The following is an 18,244-nucleotide window of genomic DNA, read 5'->3' on the forward strand; positions in this document are numbered from 1 at the left end:
AAACGAGCTCTTAAATAAAACCCCAGGAAGCAACTGGATTCTATTGAGTGAAAGGCTGGGAAATTGTTGTTTGGTATTACTGTTTCACAAGTCTGTGTGCAAGTTGTTGCAAATTTAAGTGCAAAGGATCCCTGTATTTTAATTTTTAAAAATATTTATCGCCTGTTTTTCTATATAATACATATTTCAGGTGGCTTACAACCAACTACAATTAAAACAATCTTTTCTTTTTCAGATGCTTTCTTTGCCAAAAATGGATTTTGCTTTTGAATTTTCCTTTTCAGAGATGACTATTGTCTTCTTTACAGTGGCATCTATTTTAATTTCTGTACAGATTTTAATTACTAGACTAACAAGAAAACATCCACTTCCCCCAGGACCTTGGTCACTGCCAATTGTGGGGAATCTTCTGCAGCTGGAGGAGTATCCTTATGTTTCATTTGACCGCATGAGGAAAAAATATGGAGATGTGTTTCAGATAAAGCTGGGAATGGTACCTGTTGTGGTAGTAAATGGCTTTGATGCTGTGAAAAAGGTGCTGTTGAGAGATGGGGAAAGTTTTGCTGGCCGACCCAACATGCATACCTTTTCTTTCTTTGCCAATGGAGAAAGCATGTCATTTTCAGTGCAGTATGATGAGCAATGGAAGCTTCAGAAGAAAATTGCCAGCAAAGCTTTAAGATCCCTTGCCAAATCGGAAGCCAACTCCCCAACTTTCTCTTGCCTTCTTGAAGAACATGTCTGTGCTGAAGCTTCAGAACTGGTGAAAACCTTTGTGGCGCTTTCAGCAAAGGATGACTGCTTTGACTCCTCTGTTGTGGTAACCTCTGCTGTGGCTAATGTGGTCTGTGCCCTCTGCTTTGGCAAGAGATACAACCACACCGACAAAGAGTTTATAAGTATCATTAAGCTAAATCAGGATTTTCAAAAAGCATCAAGTGTGTTCAACCCAGCTGATTTTATACCCTGTCTTCGATACCTTCCACTCCCCAATTCAAAAGCGGCTCGTGAATTTTATGGGAACTTCAATAAATTTGTCACCCAATGTGTGAAAGATCACTATGCCACATATGATGAGGTAAGTTTTCCAAAATGGAGATTTTAAATGCTATTCGATGTTACAACATCCCAGAAAGACCACATGCTTAGTGATTAACAGTGTATAAGGTACCCAGAGCATTAAGGAGATCCCACATTCAACTAAATACATTCAGACATTAAATCTTATGCACTGTGTGGCTAGAGGTGAAAGGAAGTGTGTGAGCATCAGACCTCTTCCTAATTTCCCCTACACATGAGGTTTCTATGGTGAGTCACATCTGAACAAATAGAAGCAATTGGATGGGCCTAGTTCTCCAGACCTGCTTCTCTAGCACATTAAGTAAGCATGGATTACGAATTGCATATGTGGAGGAAGATGGCATGAAGAAGTAGAATACACTGGGTAGGGCCCTGCTTCTTGCTGCCCAGTGCTTGCCTCAAGATATCTGTAGCAGCACCAGTATTGCGGCCCTTAAGGAGTTGATGAGGGAGTGGAGAAAAGCAATAATGTACTGATAAAGGTAATAGCAGCCTCATCCTGTTTGTATTTACTTAGGCATGAATTGCAGTGAATTTAATGGTACTTGGGGCAGTGGTATATAATAGAGATGGAGCAGGACACATGTATTCTATGTGATTGTTAGTGTTATTTATGGAATTATTGAAATGTGTAGCAGTTTACAGACTACAAGAAGGATTTGCTGCACTAAATATTTGATTAATATAGCAGAGTTTGCCAGTCATGTGTGTGTGTGTAAAGTGCCATCAAGTCATAGAAGCATGATATTGAGTGCAGTAAATAAATATCCGAAGAAGTATATTGCAAAAAGTAAAACTTATATTTATTCAAGTAGATTCAGGTTGCAGTCAAAAGGAGAAAGAGAAGCCTTATCTAAAGAGTACTTTATCACAAGTGGCAAGCGCAAGTGGCAAGCGCATCCCAGAGTAAGGTGCTTGCCTCACCCCTTCCAGGATATAACAGTGGAACAACAACAGACAAGGCCTGTCTGAAAGAGCATCTCAAATTTCTTTCCAGTGATCAAAAGTAGTTCAGTACAAACATTTGATAAGGGAAGAAAAAAATGAATAAAATGTACTTTATGTAGTTCAAATGCTATATTCCATGTTATATTTGGGATTTTTTTTATTTCAAGACTTATAAATATTTTAAGACAATACATGCTTCCTTCACATCAGTCTAAACTGTGAAAAAAATAATAAAATAAAGACAGTAATAATTAGCTGACTAATTTTAGGGCGTCCAAGTAGCTGTGGACGCTGGGGCTCCCCAATTTACTTTAGCACAGTTTAACTTCAGTGATGGTGTCTCCAGCTTCATCTTCTGTACAAGTGCTCACACTACTTGTCACCTCCAGTTCCAACTGAGGCAAATCTGTTTAAGCCACATCCTGTTCCACCAAAGATGGTTTATGGGCAACTAGTATATTTCCTAGGGAAGGTCACATGAAAAAGTGAATTACAGCTTTGAAACTGGATTAGAAGCTAATATGCATGGATAAAAGTAATATATTGATTTTACAAAGCAATGAATTTTTAGGAATGGAAAAATATATTTTACTACATTGCTGAATGTATGAACTATAGGCTCTGATTTTCACTTCCATGGGCGGAACAAATCAAGATGCTCTTTACAGCTCCCTGTAGAATAAACAAGCAGTTGTTTTCAAATCATGTAGCTTGAAAAGTGGTTAGACAAAAATAGCATTGAGGGTTTTGTTTGTTCCTTTTAGAACCATCTCCGAGACGTCACTGATGCTCTGTTAAGTGTAAGCAACGGGAAAAACCCTGATAGGAGAGCTGCAGTCTTATCTAGAGATAAAATAATAACTACTGTTAATGATATCTTTGGAGCTGGTAAGTATTTTTTATCACACTGGTCAATATGGATGTTAAAGCACATTTATTCAAAACAGATCTCTGATCTTTTGGGTAGGATGGATGTTAGGACCTTGTGGGGATCGGAAGAGTATTCCTATGTTACTTGGGTAGAGTGAGTCTGATTGAAGACTGGTGAGGTTAAGAACTATAGCAGATCATTCATTTCCTGCTATGGTAATTTCTAGCCTGATCCACATAGATGGTGGTTTTATGTCGATTCATATCTGCAGTGAACAACGTTTGGTTATAATTGGTTAAGCACAGGTTTAGAATACAATTCCACACAAACTGATTCAGCCCACTTTGCTATTCAACATGAGAAATAATGGAAACTGGGACATGTTGAATCATTAAAAAGACCAGCTCCAAGAGTACAGCTTACTTGTTTGCTAGATCCCCAAAAGCCATAATGTGTTGCAGCAATGAGGAACACATTCATGTATGTAACAGATTTCCTGGGAGCTAGACGCCACCCCACAGGATTTCTTCTTTTGTTATAATACAATTTCTTGCCTACCCCACTGCACCAGGGTTTTCAGAGGGGGATCAAAATGAAACCTGGTATGAAGGGATAGGATCTGGGCTTGAATATAAACCAACCCAAGCACGGATTGTGGTAACTGAGGCAAAACTGACAGGCACACAGTAGCTTACTTTTTAAAGTGAAGAATAAAGTTTATTTCAGAAAAACACACAAGGTAAATATTAACACACAACCAGGATATTATGTTTTATATAGTACATCCCTCAGGGAAACAATCTCAGTTAGGTATATAAGGTCTCAACCAACTTTCTGTTGCCATTAAGTTATATACCAGGGCTAGCAAAATCCTTCTGGCCAGCTGTAACACCTCAGTTAATTCCCCAGACAGGGAAATTTAAGCAACTATTTGATACCTCTTCAGATCTTCAATTCCCATTCAGGTTAGACTAACCCTTCTTTCTTAACAATCAAAACCTAACTTATGTCTGTCAACCTTCAAGACCCAGCTTCTGACTAACAACTTTGCCCTGTCAGGTCTTGTGTAGTGGTTAAGGTGTCTGGCCAGGACCTGGTAAACCCAGGTTCAAATCCTCACTTGCACCATAGAAGCTTGCTGGGTGACCTTGGGCCAGGCACACACATTCAGCCCTGATCCTGGCTAATATTTGGATGGGAGATACCAGGGTTGTGATGCAGAGGCAGGCAATGGCAAACCACCTCTGAATGTACTTGTCTTGAAAACCCTACAGGGTCTCCATAAATCAGCTGTGACGTTACGGCAAAAAACAACAACACACAACTCATCACAATAAACAAAAAGTGCTGCTGATTAGCAAAATTCATATGCATCAGAATATCTGGGACTTCTAACTTAACAGTGAAATCATATTCAGAGTTATTCCAGGCTAAGGACATTGAAATCAGTGTATTTAGACTGGAGTCACTCTGCATAGCATTGCACTGTCAGTGTGCAAAAAACTAAAATCTAAAGGTCTGAGGGATTTTATATAAAAACCAATTAATATAGATTGGCACATCATAAAGAAATATGTTCTAGGAGTTTTACATTTATTTTGTAGGCTTTGGTACCGTGTCAGAATGTTTGCAGTGCATATTCCTGTACCTGATTTAAAAAAAAACCAAAATGCATGAAAAAAAAATCAAGAAGAAATTGGTAATGTACCGTATTTTTCGCTCCATAGGACGCACCGCTCCATAAGACGCACCTAGTTTTTAGAGGAGGAAAACAAGAAAAAATCTTGTTTTCCTCCTCTAAAAACGTGGGCAGGGAGCGGGCGCGTGGGCGCCCCAAGCGCTCAGAGCGGGCGGGGAGGAGGCGGGCGGGCGCTCCAAGAGCTCAGAGCGAGCTGGGAGGAGCCGGGCGGGAGAGGCGCGCCAAGCGCTCAGAGCAGGTGGGGAGGAGGTGGGCGGGCGCGCCAAGCCGCCCCCCCTCCGCTTCCCAGCTGGGAGGCGAGCAAGCGCACAGAGCGGGCTGGGCGGGCGCACAGAGCGGGCTGGGCGCGCTGGAACGGCGCGAGGCAGCTTTCCCCGGCTGCCTCCCAGCGCGCCCAGCCCACTCTGTGCGCACATTCGCTCTATAAGACGCACCCACATTTCCCCTCACTTTTGAGAAGGAAAAAAGTGCGTCTTATGGAGCGAAAAATACGGTAATTCTCAATAAAAAAAGAGAGAGTCAGCGTGGTGTAGTGGTTAAGAGCGGTGAACTCTAAGGTGGAGAACCGGGTTTGATTCCCCACTCCTTCACATGAGTGGCGGACTCTAATCTGGTGAACTGGGTTGGTTTCCCCATTCCTACACATGAAGCCAACTGGGTGACCTTGGGCTAGTCGCACTCTCTCAGCCCCATGTACCTCACAGGGTGTCTGTTGTGGGGAGGGGAAGGGAAGGTGATTGTAAGCCGGTTTGATTCTTCCTTAAGTGGTAGAGAAAGTCGGCATATAAAAACCAACTCTTCTTCTACACACCACAGTAGGCTAAAATCCATTGATTGCAATATAATTAACATTGGATAAATGCCTCAGTGGAAATCTACCCTTGGATGTTAATTCACAGTTATCTTAATGCATTTATTTTGTAGGCTTTGGTACTGTGTCAGGATGTTTGCAGTGGATATTCCTGTACCTGATAAAATACCCCAAAATTCAAGCAAAAATTCAAGAAGAAATTGGTAATGTTATTCTCAATAAAAGAAAAAGAAAACTAGAAACAAAATTAATCCTTTAGTTGGGAACCATGCCTGTAATTGTGCTCAACTTGCTTCTTTGCAGATGGAAAGATTGGACTGAAACCACCAAAGTTTGATGATAGAAAATATTTTTATTACACGGAAGCATTCATCAATGAAATGCTTAGACACACCTCCTTTATACCATTCACTATTCCTCACCGGTAAGAAGCAAAAATATACCTAGTTTATATTTAAGAGAAAGTATTTTCTGCTAGCACGAGTTTTATTAACATTTTATACAGTCAGTAGGGTGCTAAGTGAAAAACCTCTACCAATAAGAATTATGATCTTTTAGATGGGTTTATCAATAGGGTTGCCAATCTCCAGGAGGGGCCTGGAGATCTCCCAGAATTAGAATTAATCTCCAGGTGACAGAGATCAGTTCTTCTGGCTCAAATGGCTGCTTTGGAGATTGGATTCTAAGGAATTATACCCCACTGAGGTCCTACCCCTCTCCAAACCCCTCCCCCCAGGCTCCACCCTCAAAATCTCCAGGTATTTCCCAACTCAGAGTTGGCAACCCTATATATCAAGGGAGAGAGGCCAGGGACTGACAGTGAGTTGTTCAGCTGGGTTGAGGTGGAATTAATAGTGCAATCCTAAACAGTTCCCTCCCCGTCAGCCCACAGACTTCAATCGACTTAGAAAAGGGTAACTCTGCTTGGATTGGCACTGGTAATCATGCACCTTCTGCACAACATGTCATTTGGCTCTAAATGGGGAGGGGGGAGACATTTGGGGTTGTTATTTTATTTTGGTTTGAACTGAGAATATTTTTAACTATTATTGTAAGCTACCTTGAACCATGAGAAAAAGTGGGATATAAATGTTTTAATAAATTAACCTGTTTGTAAGTTACCAAGGCTTAACCAAGAAAATCACCATTACTTCAAAAAGGGATTACAGTGTTTGTTACATCATCTTTCATTAGAACATGTAGGTATATAATATTTTGGGAGCCCCATGTCCCTATCTGATGAAACAGAGAAGGATAGTTATGATGAACGGTCAACATAAGCAATAAAATACAATGTAGGGATGCTTTATCACAGATACTATTTATGATTAAGTTACTTTTGTTTTGTACTACTATGCCACAGATGTCCCTGCAATGGGAGAGGAGGAGACTGGCAGACATGTTTCAACCCTGAACCATTTATGCAGATGAGAGTGGGAAGGTAGTGACCGCCCACATTTTCACCAAAAAAACCCCAAAAAAACCAGTGGTCCCCACTTGCATACAGGTCACTGCAGGCTGCCATTACAGAATGTTACGATATGAACTGTTGAACAAATCTAGAGTGACCACATTGAACTAAAATGATGTACTTTGGTTTTCTAGCGCTACCAAAGACACAACTCTCAATGGGTTCTGCATTCCTCAAAACACATGTATCTTTGTGAATATGTATCAAGTAAATCATGATGAGTAAGTACCTATGTATTATTATTAATTTTCAAATAGTGGCTTTATGGTTAGTATTTTTTCTTGCGTGGACACATAGCATATATTATATAGCTAATGAGGTATGGTGTACAATGTTTGTGTGTGGGGGGGTAGAACAGGGTTGGATATTCCAGTGACTCTAGTGTGCATGCGCACATACATAAAGTGCATGTCTAAGCTCTGTGCCCAGAAACTCATGGACACCCCCCCACACACACACACACAATAACGCTTCTTGCTATTTGAAGATATGCTTCTTCTCTTCTTAGCATTGCTTTCAGACACTGCTAACAGTATTTCTTCTGGCAAAAGCACAATTCCTCCTCTTCTAGTAACTCAGGTTGCATTTTCTTAGCCATCATGTTTTGTGTTTATGCTTGGGATGGACAAAATAATCTTTACTTTCCTGTATGCTATCTCAATTAGGGCAGTTGAAAAAAAATTCGGTAAAATTCGGGTTGGGTTTATTGGGTTTTTTTTCACCAGGAAAACCCAAATGCCCAATTTCCTATATTGGTAATGGTAGGAATTTGGCTTTAAATTTGGGCTTCCCGAAAAATTTGACCATTTAAACCCTATGGGGGCTTTTCGTGGCTTTCAACAGCTCTGGATACATTGTATCTCTATGGAGGCACGGGACAAACTTTCCCACCATTTAAAGCCCTGCTTCTCCATTGAGATACATTACAAAGATCACACTAAAGCATCTGAACTCAACCACTTTGCCAATGCATTTCAATGGAGGAGGATGGGGAGACCCCTTCCAGACCCCATAACTCTGGACCCCTGACCCAATCTTTACCAAACATGGGGGGTTCTTGCAAGGAGAGTCCCTTCTGGCTGAAAATCTGAGACTTCTATCTGCAAAAATGCCTCCCCAGGAGCCGCAAAAAGATGTTCCTGAAAAAGCCGGATTTTTATCTGGCTTTCTCAGGAATGGCAAATTTGGGTTTGCCAACCTCCCAGATTTTGCAGACTCAGTAAACCCAAACCCAAATTTGCATTTTTTCAGTATTTTTTCAGTTTGGTTTTTACCGAATCCATAGCCCTAATCTCAATTATTTGTAGCAGTGACCACATTTCAAACTCAGTTCTGCTTAGATACAAGGAGGGAACACTTTCCCCCCTGTTAAACTGGGATCTTAGAATGTAATAACAATTCTGCAGAGGATGTTGCTTTCATTTCTTAGGGATGGAAAATTATAAGAGGAACAAAAGTGAATTCTGCTCTTTAAATAAACAGTGGTGTTGGGCCAGCTAATCTTGGCGTCTTGTATAAATGATACTTTACATAGGCATCTAAAACACATTTCTTTTTTTTACAACAGAACCTTATGGGTGGACCCTTATTTGTTTAAACCAGAGAGATTTTTGAATGAAAATGGAGAACTCAACAAAAGCTTGGTCGAGAAGGTTATGGCCTTTGGAATGGGGATACGAAAATGCTTGGGAGAAGAAGTAGCCCGCAATGAGGTTTTTGTTATCCTCACCACCATCTTGCAACACCTGAGGCTAGAGAAGCCTGCTGAAGATCAGTTAGATCTAACTCCAGTATATGGGCTATCTATGTCACCTAAACCATACCGACTTCGGGTAGTGCTGCGCACTTGATCAGGATTGTCTTTTGTGGGATATCCTAGATCTAGTACCATTTATTATCCCCCAACACACATACATTGAACATCCAACTTGATAGGGAAAGCATATATAAATAGAAAACAGAAGTACTCTGTGAACAGACCAGAGGATGTGTCAGTGGGAGAGAATGAAAAATAAAGGGAGGAAGAAAAGTATATATAAGTTAAAATTTGAGAGAGAATCAGATTGGTGTCCAAAAAAAGGCTAATGTCTGAAGACTATTGGTATGAAGAAATTGGTCTGAAGTAGGCTTGTGCATATTGATAAACCCAAACCAAAAATAAACCCAAAAAATGCCATTTTGGTACATTTCGGATTTGGGTTTCCCAAATGCCAAAACCTGGGGAGAAAGCCAAAGCCAAAGTGGCCATTCCCGAAAAAAGGGTTGAAGCAGGTCAATGCTTTTCAGTGCCTATACTCTTAGAATGGACCCCTTCCTGAGAAGAAGTATGTTATCTTATTCAGTTAGACACCTACTAGACAGGACTCAATGCTTCTTACCAAAGTAAGCTTTCTCTTGAATGGCCCAATAAATTATGAAAAGGATGTGAATGTATATATAGTTTATTTTACATAATATATATATGTGCATGTAAATGGTTACAAAGTTCTAAAACATGTTACAAAGTTCAGACATTATGAGTCTTAAACATGTTCATGTATGCAAGCAATCTTAAACCTCTATACCTCTTTATGAGAATTCAAACTTTAAACCAGTAATAATATTTCATTAAGGAAATAAAATAGTTACAGAAATTTTGTAAAAAATGGTTAGTGCAATGAATAAGGTCTGATTTCGTTAAAAGCATCTTAATACCTAGAATATCATAAAACAAGTAGACATACTTTACCCAGTCATGTCATTTGTGAACCTCCCCAGCTCAGCAAGGCCTAGAGAGATTTGAAAAGTTCTTAATTCATGTTAAGGATAAATAGACCTTTTAGGTCTTTGGTGTATGTACAGGTTAGAGAAATCTCTGATTCCATGAGTTCATGTAAGAGCTGAAGTTATGAGCCTTTGAAGCATGTTTTTAGTCCATGCCAGGACTAAGTTCATGAAACCATAGAGAAATCTTTGAGTGTTTTTAGCATATGAAAGGCCTCTGATCCTATGCGAAGATCAGGGAGTTTCTGTGTGTGTGTGCATGCCATCTTTTAGCCTTGTCAGAACTAGAAGGTTATGCAATACTTAAAGCTGTGTAAAGTTGTGTAAGACTTTGGTCTGTGAGAAGTCTTATGAACGTCTATGTCTATAAGGGATGAACACTTCCCAATACCTGCAAGTATTAAGGAGTATTCAGTGCCTCCATTCAAAGGATGGAGAGATCCATAAGGAGTCTATAGAACCTCCATGTCTACACAAAGACTTGGAGAAATCTAAGCTCCTACAGTCCATGAGGACTGGTTTGCTCCAGAATCCACGCAAAGGTTGATGGACTCCAAGAGCTCCCATCTCATGTAAAAGATGTGAAAATCTGTAGGTATTCAGGCTAGACACCCAGTCCTCTTAAGGGCTGAATATCCAGAGAGAATCCTCAATTTAGGGAGTTCTCCAGTCTTATAAGAAGACTTGTAAATGCTGGAGAAATCTGTAAGTACTCAGAGCACATCCACTATTTCAAAAAGCATGGGAATAGAATGCATATTACTTTGGATGTGAATTCAGAAATAGGCTGCAATTTCACATGAAACTATTCAATTTTACTCTCACCTGTGCCATACTTGACATTTTCTGAGCTCAGAACAATTGCTATCCTTTTAGCAAAATGGGTACAATATTCATTTTGACCATGAAACATATTCATTTATTAGGCAAAAGAATGTGCAGTCCATGTACAAGAATGATCCTAAAGAAATTCTGAAGAAAGATACTGCAAAATTGGTAGCACAGACAATGTAAAGGACAGAAATAACATTACGCAATGCAAGGTTGGAAGCTGCAGGTTTGGAAATATGCTTAGTTGACCTAGGATTGAAAGAACAAAATGAACTACCTTTCGACTCTAAGAGATGCACGGTACCACTTTGTGGGATCAGAGTCTCTGGTAATTAGACAAAAATCCAGACATCATTGTTCTCTTGAAGCTTTTGTTTTGTTGGCCTTTCTTTCTTCCCCTCCATCTTGGTGCAGATACTGATTCCTTTGCCAGTCACATGACACCCAAAAAACCCAGAGTTCAGGGCCATCTAAAGTGCAAAGTTGAGAGCCAGTAGAGAAGGGGCAGAATGGGGAACAATTCTCCATAATATAATCATGCTCACTGGGAACAACAGCAGCCTCAAAGAGAGACAGTCCTCTCCCTTTACCTAACCTAAGGGAAAGCTCCCCTCTCTTTTCTTATTTGGAAGCATCCCCAAGATCCTGTAAAACCCTTCTACTCCCTTTCAGCCAATCAGGGAGCATAGCTATTAACTCACTTGGCTCTTTTATCACTGTTGTTAAAAGAACTTCACAATACCTCCTGGGATTGTATAATTTTGACCAAAATAAGATCTATCGGAGTTTCTTTAGAAGATTTGGCTCCAACTACTGAAGCCCACATTTTTAAAATTATTGAACAACGTCTCTTAGATATGGAGCTTCAAAATATGCACCCAATTCAACCTTATGTTTGCTCTTCAGCAATGTTGGGTCTTATGAATAAAATTGACAGTATCCCCCACTACTTTTACAATCTGGATATCCCTATCCTCCGTAGAGCATTCTCTCTTGCTAGGGTCAATGCCTTTCCATCAAGGATGCTGTATGGAAGGTACCACCAAATCCCAATACAGGAACGGATCTGTCCTTGTGGTACCAACTCCCTGGATACAATTGAACACATACTGGTTGACTGTTCTCTATACAAAACATCCTATGAGAAATGGTTAAAAACTTGGTTTTATTCAAAACATCACCTGTCTAATAAAGTAAAATGTCAATTTTTATTGAATGATTCAGTACCGGAGATTACTGAGGGTGTTGCCAATTTTCTAGTGGATGTGATGAAAGTGCAAAAACTTACAAGCTCTGATAATTGATTATATTGTTCTTTGTTTTATTTCACTGATTTTATATTTTATGATCCCTTTTTGTAACAATTGTAATAATTTTTATGCCAATAAAGGTCTATGAATGAATGAATTAATGAATGAATGATCTCACTTGGATCCCCTTTTCTATTCCTTGAGCCTGAAAAGAAGGAATATTTTGTTTTATTTCAAGCTTTAAGCCCTATAATGGAGGCCAAAGTCTGTGTCCAAATCTAGCTTTTGGCTGCCTAAATCTCCCACTATCTTGAGAGGGGAAAGGTCCTGTTCCAGACCCAAAGGCTGTTACTGCTCTAATTACATACCTCACATTTTCATCGTTGTCAGTCCCTAAGACTTGAAAATGAATGCTAATTTTCTGACCACACTTGTCCTTTTTGAAAGTATCCTGGAAGGGTGGGGGGAGCTCGTCTGGGGTGCCCAAGTCACAGGTGGTTGTTTTTTTTTTTTTTTTTTTTTGAGCATTGGTCCTAATGAAGCATGGTAGGAGCATTGTGTTTAAAAAACAAAAACACGTGAATAGGCGGTGGGGGAAATCTCTAGGAGAAGCTTAGTGTGTGTGGAGGAGGGGGATCACTGTATGTGTGTGTTTTCCACGCTCTGAGCTGCAGTTGTTTGCCGGCGATTGTGCGCCGCCATTGGCAAACAACTGCACCTGAGAGTGTGGAAAACACACACACTCATAGTGATCCCACCCCACACACACTACGCTTCCCCTGGAGATTTACCCCATCGCCTGCTCGCTTCTTTTTGTTTTTTAAACACAACGCTCCTACCATGCTTCCTTAGACCCAATGCTCAACATTTAAAACAACAACAACGGGAAATGGCTTGTGGAAATGGATGGCGGAGAGGGGAGGGAGATGGGTGGAGAAATGAATAACTTCTCTAAATGTTCACACCAAGGGGGGAATCGTCTTTAAAATGGAGAAAGGAAATACTTCATCATATAAGCATTTGTTGAAAGCATGGACAATCAACGCTCTGAGATCATTTTCAAAACCAAAGAGAAGGCTTTTGGTGTGATCACACAAAGATAAGATGTTTCATTAAATGTTGAAAATGAGTAGTGCGGTAACTGCCAATAATGTGCCTACCCTCTTCTCGTCCTTTCTGGATCTCTACTTGGGTTTCTTGCTTTGGAGCCTGCAAGCATGAACTTCTGCTCCAACCCCCTTAGGGCCCCATCTGTCACAGTGTCACATGGATCTTACCCTCTGCCTTTGGTGTGATCCTTTTGAATGATTGGTGGCCCAGAAATTTTTGGACCCTTGCTTTGGAGCTTTTGCAGGGAACCTATATAGAAAGGTAGCTGTAACCAACTCTGCTTTATTCTCCTGTTCGGCTTCTTTGGCCTCTTGCCTCTCTTGAGTAATATATGTTGCACAGTGTGTGTATGTGTACATCTTAACATGGACATTCTAGTGTTTTGTGCTTTTGCTGGATGCCTGATATTATTGTGATTGCTTGAGTGTGCTAATTATTCCCCTGAATAAAACTTTCTTTGATTTCACCATATTCAAGAGCTTAGTATTTCTTCCAAACTTACATTAGGAGGCTTACCCCTTTGGCAACATTCCCTTGGTTTCTGCTTTTGCACATCTCTTTAAACTGGATGTAAAACCTTAGCCTCCAGCTCCTGAGAGGTTGGAGAAGTTTTTCTTCCTTATGCTCAAGCTACCTTAGCTTGAAGTCCACATAGAACTGGAAAGTGGGCCTATTTGCATGAAATGTGCTTAAGGTACATGTATTTCTCTGACCACCCACAGTAACAGCTTGCATCTTTCCTAGGGAGGGACCAAGGTTTAGACAGAGTTGTATTTGTAGTTCAATCTAAGACAGTTCCAAGACAGCAACCTGAGCACAGAGGAGAGGACTGGGTAAATCTGGCAGAGCAAAAGAATTGGGCAAAGTTCAACAGGCCCAGAGAATAAGGCAGGGCCAAGGTGTGGTACTAGGTTTGTGAGTTGCACACAGGAGATGCTTCATTAAACAGGTAAAATCTGATGTCACATAAAAGAAGCTTATGTTAGATCAGGGAAGGTTTCTAAAAAACACAATAATGTAAGAAAGTGGCAGCACCCCCCCTTCCACGGGGGAGGGCCCTCGAAGGCAGAAACTTTCCTCATAAGTGGCACTTTGAAGCAGGCCCTCACTTGACAGGTAAGCCTTGCATGGGCCAGCATGCTGCCGGTCTGCATCTCCTGAGGCCTCATTTCTGGGGTCAGGTCTTGGGGGAAGGGTGGGGGGACAGGGCAGCATGCTCCGAGGCCTGGATCCTGTGAGAGCCTTCTGAGGAGTCACATGAAGCGCGGCCCCACCAAACTCAGAACTTAGCGGCTGCTACTTGGTCAGGCACAGGTTCAGCGGCTGGGCTGATCCCACAGCAGCAGCAGTGGCAGATGGGAGGTAGGGTGGTCAAGGAGTGGCATTGGCTACCTGCCAGACTCTGCCCATCCTCGCTGAGCAGTTGTGGCGCCCGCAGGCAGTTTTCCATTGGCACTACTGGTGGACCCTTTCCGTCCCAGGGCCACCCCCCCCAGGCGGTGGCACCGCTGTCAGTCCCTCAGGTCAACACTGCCAAATAGACCAGCCGTGTGGCCACCATGAGAGGTCAGGCAGCTGGGCCCATGTGGTTCTCTGCTTTGTTGGTCAACCAGATCAGAAAACAGAACCTTTATTGGCATTTACAGTAACAAAACAAACAGGTAAAGCAGCTAGATGTGGATCTAAAAAAGAATGAATACACAGTTCATCAGTAAATTTTATAATAAACAATTAAATGAGGGTTTCCCTCCTTCTTTCTCCCTCCTTTAAGACCTTGGCCAGGAACTCGGCTACTTGAGTGGTCAACCATTGTTCATAGGAGCAGCCTTTCTGGCAAGCTAGGGCAACCAACGCTCCACCCATGGGCTTCCCAGGCCCTGCAAAGCCACTGCTACCGACCTATGGGAAGAGGTGACTTCTCCCTATTTCGGGCTGTCAGCTGGAAGGCCACAGGATGTTTGACAGAGTTTATTCCACTCTAGCGGAGAAGCCACAGGAGCAGAAGAGCGCTGTCGATTTGCTCCTCCCCTTCCCCTTCCCTATCCCCCTAGTGCAGCAACCAGGGGCCCATCCTTGACGTGCTACGAAGACAGAGGACAACACCCCCCTTTGGGTGAGGGTCGCCCCTTCCTAGCACCACCCCTCCAGGAGCCGGGGGGAGAATGTCCAGAATGGCCACACGGGTGGAGGTTGCGTCGCCCATCTCTCCAGCCATGGCCACCAGCAGGAGAGGCCATCTGGGGGCCCAGTCCACAAGGCCACTCAGACAGTTACCCTCAGCCCAAAACACATGGTGGGAGAGGGATGGGAATGACAATGGGTTTACTTGTGAGTAAGGATCCACCCTCAAGGCTCCTCATCCCATGGGCTGCATGGACTGCACTGCCAAGGGGATCAGGAGGGAGGGTGTATTTGTCAGCAGAGGGTCCTGCCCACACTCACCCGTGGCTCTCCTGTCAGAATGCCCCTCCATTGGCAGGCAAGGGGCTGAGGTGTGGGTCTGAATCCTGCATCTCCTTCCACAAAGCCTCATGCACCCACTCCCTGGACTGGTGGACAAGGAGGTCCTGGGCCCCGTCACCTGCCTCCTCCTCGAGGGGCATGACCCCTGGCTCCCAAGGCCCCTTGGTGGGGTCATCTGGGAGGGAAGATGGTGATGTTGTGGAGCATGGTGCACACGGCAAAGAGCTTGCCCACCCGCTTTGGCTGCATAGCCCGATGGCCCCCGTATGGTGGAGACAGCAGAAACGCATCTTCAGCTGGCCAAAGGCCCTCTCAATGGTCATGCGCGTCTTGCGGTGAGCGCAGTTGTAGAGTGCACGATCGACTGGGTTGTCCACTTGGTAGGGCGTCATCAGATAGGACCTCAGCGGGTATCCACAGTCGCCTGCAATAGGAGGGGAGGGAGAGATGAGGTTCTCCACCCGGCCCTTGAGGCCCAACCCTGGCCCTCCATCTGCCCCTACCCTTCCCCCCACTCACCAAGAAGCCCGCCTTTGTGCTCCGGACAGGTCTCCAACAGGTAGCACAGACCTGAGACATCAAAGATCTGGGCATCGTGCATGCCTCCCGGGAATTTGGCCACCAGGTCAGTGAAGAAGTCTCTGTGATCGCAGGGGGCCTGGATGTTGATGCTGTAGAAGCAGTGGTGGTTCCGATAGAGATGTGGGCCCTGGCGGGGGGGCAGGAGGACAATGTGGGTGCAGTCAACTGTGCCAATGACGTTGAGGAAGCAGCCGACAGTCTGGAAGCCCACCCGGATGGGGGCGAGCTGCACCTCCTCAGTGGGGAACTGGATGTGGCGGTGAATCTTGGTGACTATGGGATCCAGGAGGGCGTGGAAGCAGCAGCATGCCGAGGAGGGAGAGAACTCCAGGACATTGGTGATCACTTCCTAAAAGCTGCTGCTGGCCAGAAATCGCAGGGACAGCAGCAATTTCTGCAGGACAGGGATGGGCCGAGGCCCAGCCAAAGTCCCCTGGAGAGCGGGGCCCACCTCTTCACAAAGCATCTGGATAGTGGTCCTGTCCAGGTGGAAGCGGTCAAGGCAGTCAGTGTCTGGGAGGCGGAGGGTACTGATGCATTCTCTGTACCTGTGGGCCTGGTGGTGGCACCGTCGTTGAAGAGCGACCCAGATGTACAGAGCCGGCAGCAGGTGGATGATTCTCAGGTGAGCCAGGGTCGGGGCTGGGAAGATGAGGCACAGGCGAGAGTGAAAGGGGTGGCAGGCGTATCCCGCCTGGCCGCCATTGAGGCTCCCTCCAGCCACTGTGCCCTGGGCTAGCTCTCATGTTGAGACGAGGTGCCCTGGAATGCATTCCCAGACAATAGAGGTGGTCCTCAACCATCTTCCCCGTGCTCTGCAGCTGCGAGGTGCCATGGTCACCCCGGCTGCCAATCAGCCCTTATCTCCTGCACTCCCAGGCGCGCCCCCTCCCTTCGCGCAGGGCACCCATGGAACATGGTGGAGAGCAGAGAGGCTAGTTGGACTCCCTTGCTCCAGCCCAACTGGACAGATGCTGAGAAGGTGCTTCTGTTTGGAATAGTGGCGGGAAGTATTTTGGTCACCAGATGGGCGCATGTCTACACAGGTGTGATGCTGTGAGTTCTGGGAGGATGCAGCCCGAAGGGTGTCCGCCCTGGGCCAAGCAACCAGGATGGGACCCTCATGTTTGAAGAGGTGGAACGACTCCTATGGGCACGCCACGGGTGCAGCGTTTGGTGGTGCAGGGGTTGCCCTTTGAGCAGGCCCTGGCCACAGGACTAGAAGGGCCTGAGACCATCTTGCTACCTCTCATCCCAGCCACAGCGGTGGAGGGGAGAGGTGTTGAAGTTCTGCATGGTGAGTGTCTGGGGTAAGGGGAGCCCCGCGGCCCCCCTCCCTCTGAATGCTTGCCCTTTGCCTTGCAGCGTGTGACTTCCAACAGGAAACCCTAAGCACGCCACTATCTCCTGGAAGCCTGGCCAGAACTGACTCCCAGAGCAGCTGGGCCACCCCGGACCTGAGCACTCAGGACGGGGCACCTAGTGGCCAGGATCCCAGCGTTGGATGCTCAAGCAAGAACCCCACAGAGATGGCTGGGACCCCAGAGTGTGGCCTCCTCGAGATCCAGGCCACCGCCTAGGAGGAGCCAATGGAGGTGACCCCGGACATCAGCCTTCCCTGCAAGACAAGCCGGGCTGGGATGGTGAGTGCAGGTGGGGACTTGGGGCCACCAGGGGAGGACAGGAGATGGCCAGTGGGTCAGCCTGGAAGTGATGGGGCGCCTCTCTCTGCAGGTCTGCCTCCCTTGCTCATGACTGCCACCGCTGCTGTCATCCAGCATGGGAGCAACAGCCCCCGAGGAGCACCAAGGTGACTCCAGTAACACTATTCAGGAGTCCATGGAGATTCCAAGGTCTGGTGGCTTGCCTGACAGCTGGCGACCAGCACCCAAGACCTCAGGAAGCTCATCGGGAGAGGAGCAGGGCTGCAGAGGCCGCCCCGGCCACCATCCCTCCATGAGCCTCCGAATGACCCCCCCAGGGCAGGCGGCAACCCCAGGGCCGAGGAGGTGGCAGAGGAGCTGGCCTCCCGGGCCTTGCGCCCATGGGCCTGGGCCAGCTCAACACATCCCCTCACCTTCTCCTCCATGTGGGCAGCCATTGAGAGGGATCGTCTGGAGGCCAGACGGGAGTGGCGAGAGATGAGTGACTTTGCTGATCGGTGGAAGGAGACCTTGGCTGCCGTTATCAATGCCTCCAGGGGCCACCTGTTGATGATGCTGGAGCTGACCCGCACCATTGCAGAGCAGCAGGCGGGATTACTTGGGGCCTTAGAAAACCAACCCCGTGCCATGGCCGCCCACCACCACCTCCTTGACCCCCCAGGCCCCGACCACCTGTAGCCATGGACATCCCCCGTATGCTG

General features: G+C 45.0%; 1 protein-coding gene across 1 annotated transcript; it reads left to right on the forward strand.

The window, feature by feature from the left end:
* The first annotated feature begins 253 nt into the window (after nucleotides 1-253).
* Nucleotides 254-8,730, forward strand: LOC130476660 (cytochrome P450 1A1-like). The gene is made up of 6 exons (XM_056848623.1): nucleotides 254-1,078; nucleotides 2,793-2,916; nucleotides 5,523-5,612; nucleotides 5,713-5,833; nucleotides 7,015-7,101; nucleotides 8,448-8,730. The coding sequence occupies exons 1-6, from the start codon at nucleotides 254-256 to the stop codon at nucleotides 8,728-8,730; spliced, it is 1,530 nt and encodes a 509-aa protein (XP_056704601.1).
* Nucleotides 8,731-18,244: the final 9,514 nt, after the last annotated feature.

Source organism: Euleptes europaea, chromosome 4 (assembly GCF_029931775.1).
Source record: "Euleptes europaea isolate rEulEur1 chromosome 4, rEulEur1.hap1, whole genome shotgun sequence".
Lineage (NCBI taxonomy): Eukaryota > Metazoa > Chordata > Lepidosauria > Squamata > Sphaerodactylidae > Euleptes > Euleptes europaea.

Coding starts and splice junctions, on each gene's coding strand:
- LOC130476660 (XM_056848623.1), top strand. CDS start 254: ATGGATTTTGCTTTTGAATTTTCCTTTTCAGAGATGACTATTGTCTTC. Junction 5,613..5,712: donor AAAAATTCAAGAAGAAATTG/GTAATGTTATTC, acceptor GCTTCTTTGCAG/ATGGAAAGATTGGACTGAAA. Junction 5,834..7,014: donor CCATTCACTATTCCTCACCG/GTAAGAAGCAAA, acceptor TTGGTTTTCTAG/CGCTACCAAAGACACAACTC.